Source organism: Rhincodon typus, chromosome 12, assembly GCF_021869965.1.
Source record: "Rhincodon typus isolate 14 chromosome 12, sRhiTyp1.1, whole genome shotgun sequence".
In the NCBI taxonomy this organism is placed as follows: domain Eukaryota; kingdom Metazoa; phylum Chordata; class Chondrichthyes; order Orectolobiformes; family Rhincodontidae; genus Rhincodon; species Rhincodon typus.
Genome location: NC_063343.1, coordinates 44367182 through 44371340, shown reverse-complemented (window position 1 = coordinate 44371340; position 4159 = coordinate 44367182). Strand labels below are relative to the sequence as shown.

General features: G+C 41.6%; 1 protein-coding gene across 2 annotated transcripts in view; it reads left to right on the top strand.

Annotated features, from left to right (window-relative positions):
• Nucleotides 1-1910: 1910 nt before the first annotated feature.
• Nucleotides 1911-4159, top strand: part of camlg (calcium modulating ligand) — a 26317-nt gene continuing 24068 nt past the window's right edge. The window contains exon 1 of one of the 2 annotated variants that reach the window (XM_020526753.2): nt 1911-2131. In XM_020526753.2, coding sequence (XP_020382342.1) covers nt 1993-2131 — 139 coding nt within the window. In that variant the 5' untranslated portion in view covers nt 1911-1992. Of the gene's footprint in view, nt 2153-4159 lie in introns of both variants that reach the window. The other variant, XM_020526751.2, reaches the window with a different exon arrangement.

The window sequence follows — 4159 nt, the reverse complement described above, 5'->3', positions numbered from 1 at the left end:
TCAGTAATGTTGGGAAATCATGAAGGCTAGGTCTCCAGAGAAGATGAGGTCCATGGTTGTCCTTGAAACAATTACTTAATGTTCAAAGAGAAGGTTATGTCGCAGGGAGGGAGGAGGAGGTATCCGAGAGTTGTCCCTCAGCCTATATAAGGCAGATGTTCGATTGCTAAATAACAAGTATTACCATCGTCAGCAGGTTCAATACATCGTTTGTTACTTGTCTGATTATCGTCCCCTTGGCCCTTACAACATCAGCCCATTTGTCATTAATGTTGCATTTTCAGCAACGTGGGCACATATTTGTTTCGGATAATAATGCCAGAATGGGTCGCCTGCCTGCATTAAACAGTGTCTGATATTTAATTGCATTGACTGCAATGGAACTGAACAGGATCAAAAACAAAGTTGCTGGAAAAGCTCAGCAGGTCTGGCAGCACCTGTGAAGGAAAAAACAGAGTTAATGTTTCAGATCCGGTGAGTTCTGAGGAAAGGTCACTGGACCTTAACTCTGATTTACAGCATCCGGAGTTCTTTTGGTTTTTATTTGGAACTGAACAGGAGCCGTGGATAACGGGTGGTCAATTTGATATTGCCCATTCTTGGTCCCAGCATCCACAATATATTTCCAAGCCTTTCTGCATTATTCGAGACTTCAGACAGCTGCATAAGATAAGGATGCATGGCATTAAGGGTAAAGTATTAGCATGGATAGAGGATTGGTTGACTAACAGGAAGCAAAGAGTGGGGTTAAATGAGTGCTATTCTAGCTGGCAGTCAGTGACTAGTGGTGTACCTCAGGGATCGGTGTTGGGACCACAATTATTTACAATTTATATAGATGATTTGGAGTTGGGGACCACATGTAGGGTGTCAAAGTTTGCAGATGACACTAAGATGAGTGGCAAAGCAAAGTGTGCAGAGGACTGTGAAACTTTGCAGAGGAACATAGATACATTGAGTGAGTGGGCAAAGGTCTGGCAGATGGAATACAATGTAAGTAAATGTGAAGTCGTACATTTTGGTAGGAGTAATAGTAAAAAGGATTATTACTTGAATGGTAAAAAGTTGCAGCATGCTGCTATGCAGAGGGACCTGGGTGTCCTTGTGCATGAATCACAGAAGGTAGGTCTGCAGGTACAACAAGTAATTAGGAAGGCAAATGGAATTTTGTCCTTCATTGCTAAAGGGATTGAGATTAAAAGCAGAGAGGTTATGTTGCAGCTGTACAAGGTGCTGGTGAGGCCACACCTGGAGTACTGTTTTGGTCTCCTTACTTGAGAAAGGATGTATTGGCACTGGAGGGGGTGAAAGGAGGTTCACTAGGTTGATTCCGGAGTTGAGGGCGTTGGCTTATGAGGAGAGACTGAGTAGATTGGGATTATATTCATTGAAATTCAGAAGATTGAGGGGGGATCTTATAGAAACATATAAAATTATGAAGGGAATAGATAAGATAGATGTAGAGAAGATGTTTCCACTGGCAGGTGAAGCTAGGACAAGAGGGCATAGCCTCAAGATTAGAGGGAGCAGATTTAGGACTGAACTGAGAACGAATTTCTTCACCCAGAGGGTTGTTAATCTACGGAATTCCTTGCCCAGTGAAGTAGTTGATGCTACTTCAGTAAATGTTTTTTAAAAAAAAGATTTTTTTTTGAACAATAAAGGAATTAAGGGATACGGTGAGAACGCAGGTAAGTGGATCTGAGTCCACGAAAGGATCAGCCATGATCTTATTGAATGGCAGAGCAGGCTCGAAGGGCCAGACGGCCTACTCCTGCTCCTAGTTCTTATGTTTTGCCTTACTTAGGCGCATTATGCATTTGCTAAAATAATTTGGGAAAAGTTGAGGTCGGTGATTTGTTGTGTGAACATGTGATTGTGATCCTACAGCCAGCAGCAAATGACAGCATGTCCCGGTGCTGAGTCCCTGGTGACACATCATCAGAGTGCGGCCGGTGGCTCCACCCGCGCCTGTCTCTGTCAGCGGGAGGGATGGAGAGAGGTGCCGAGCCGGAGGAGCAGCAGCAGCAACAGAAGAAGAAAATGAGCTCGGAGCGGAGGAGAGCCGAGCTCCGCCGGAGGAAGCTGCTGCTGAACTCGGAGGAGCGGCTGAACAGGATCATGGGTTTCAGTAAGAGCGGGCCGGGCCCGGGTGAGTGGGAGTAGGGATTGTGGCCTGGTCCTAACTTCCCCATACCTCAGCCCCTTAGCAACGGACACACCCCGGGCAGGGTTAGAGAGGGCGGCTATAAACGCAGGGGGCACGATAACTCCCCACCCCAACCTCATTTTATTTTCACCAGCTCCATGAATTAAAATCAATAGCTGCGCCGACTGTTTTCCCCCAAAGCAACAGAGCCCACTCTTATTGAAAGCAAATGTAGCACATTTCCAGGGCACGGTGGGAGCGAGCCTGATGAGGAGTGTGGTTATGAAAATATGATAAATTCTTGTACTAACGACTCATGCTTGAGAGGAGGGGTGTGGCGGTGATAGTTAGTTTAAAAATCACCTTTTTAGCCTTCATTTTGATTGTTGTCCTCTTGATGCATGGTTGATTGGCTTAACTATATCTTAAGATAGCGTTTAAAACACTGGCTTTGAGGGTTTGGAAAATATTTGTATGTCTACATCCCAGATAAAGATGCCTTATTTGTGAGTGGAGTTTAAGGGAAGAAAGAGAGGGTGGGGCAGCATTTATTTTCTATCTTCACTGAGTGCAGGATAATAGTCTAAAGGAGGCAAAATTCTCAAATGGCAAAATTGAACTATGTCTGGATGGTGTTTGGATAGTATTAATTCAAGAGGGGCTTGAGCTGTACTATTTACAATAAGTGATATTTACAGCGTTCAATGTCGGAAGAGTACATATTCTATTTTAGCAATAGATGATTATAAACCCATGAGAGGCTGACATTTTTACATCTGAGGAAGGGTCACTGGACCCAAAATGTTAACTCTGATTTTTTCTTCACAAATGCCGCCACACCTGCTGAGCTTTTCCAGCAACTTTGTTTTTGTTCCTGACTTACAGCGTCCTGCAGTTCTTTTGGTTTTTATTTGACATTTTTACAGATATCATACAGTACACGCTGATGAATTGCAGTAATTTTGTGTTGTGACAATACTTGTGGCTGAAAATCTATTTTTCTGGCTAAAATAAACATTTCTGATCTGACTTATTTTGGAAGAGTGGGTTGATGTATCACTCCTGTATTTACAATGTGTGATAATGGACTAGAACCCATTGTTTTGGCCTATCTAATTTAGATAGGATTTTCAGCAATCTGGAAGAATGGCTAATTATCAGATACGTATATATGAACATTTCATAAAAATGTTATTCTATTCATTTCACTTTACCAGTAACACACTGTTAAAGTAACTAACAGACATTGTTCTGTTTCTGGGCATTTCAAATACAAATTTCAAATCACAAGCTTTCGGAGCGCTGCTCTTTCTCTAGATCTATTAATTCCCTCTCCAGTGGTCTCAAACTCTGTACATAGTCATGCCAGACCCTGGATCACTTCCTGTGCATCTGGATCCTAATGTTGATCAGTCAATGTCCCAAATAGCAAACATCTTTGTTCTTTGTAAAACCCCTTACTCATTGTGACCAATGCAATGAGGTATCAGCTATTCAGTAAATTGTCTTTGTATCTAGTACATGCTTCTATTAACAATCAATATCTGTATTTCAAATGCCCAGAAATAATAGTTTGTTACTTTAAACTATGTAAAATACGCTTTGCCTGGTAATAAAAGGTGAAAGGTAAATTATTGGAAATTTCATTGAGAAAAGGGAATGCTAGGAACACAGCCGGTCAGATAGAAATCTATCTGATTTAAATATTGTGTATACTCAAAAAGTACATACTTGAAACATTATAACCTGTTTTTCCTTTGCTAACTGACTTGCATATTTCCACGTTTTTATACATTTTCTGTTACACTTTGGTAGTCCTCCGAACACCAAGTGGTGTTGCGCGTCTGTGGAATCCCATAGCCTGGTACCATGTGGGTTTGGTCCTAGTCAGGAGCAACTGTCTTAAAATTCATTTTGTTCAACCTATTTGAATATTCCTTTATCATCTTTTCTTTAACCACTTGTACAACATTTTTAAAAATAAATCTGGCTTGATATCTGTTCTAATCA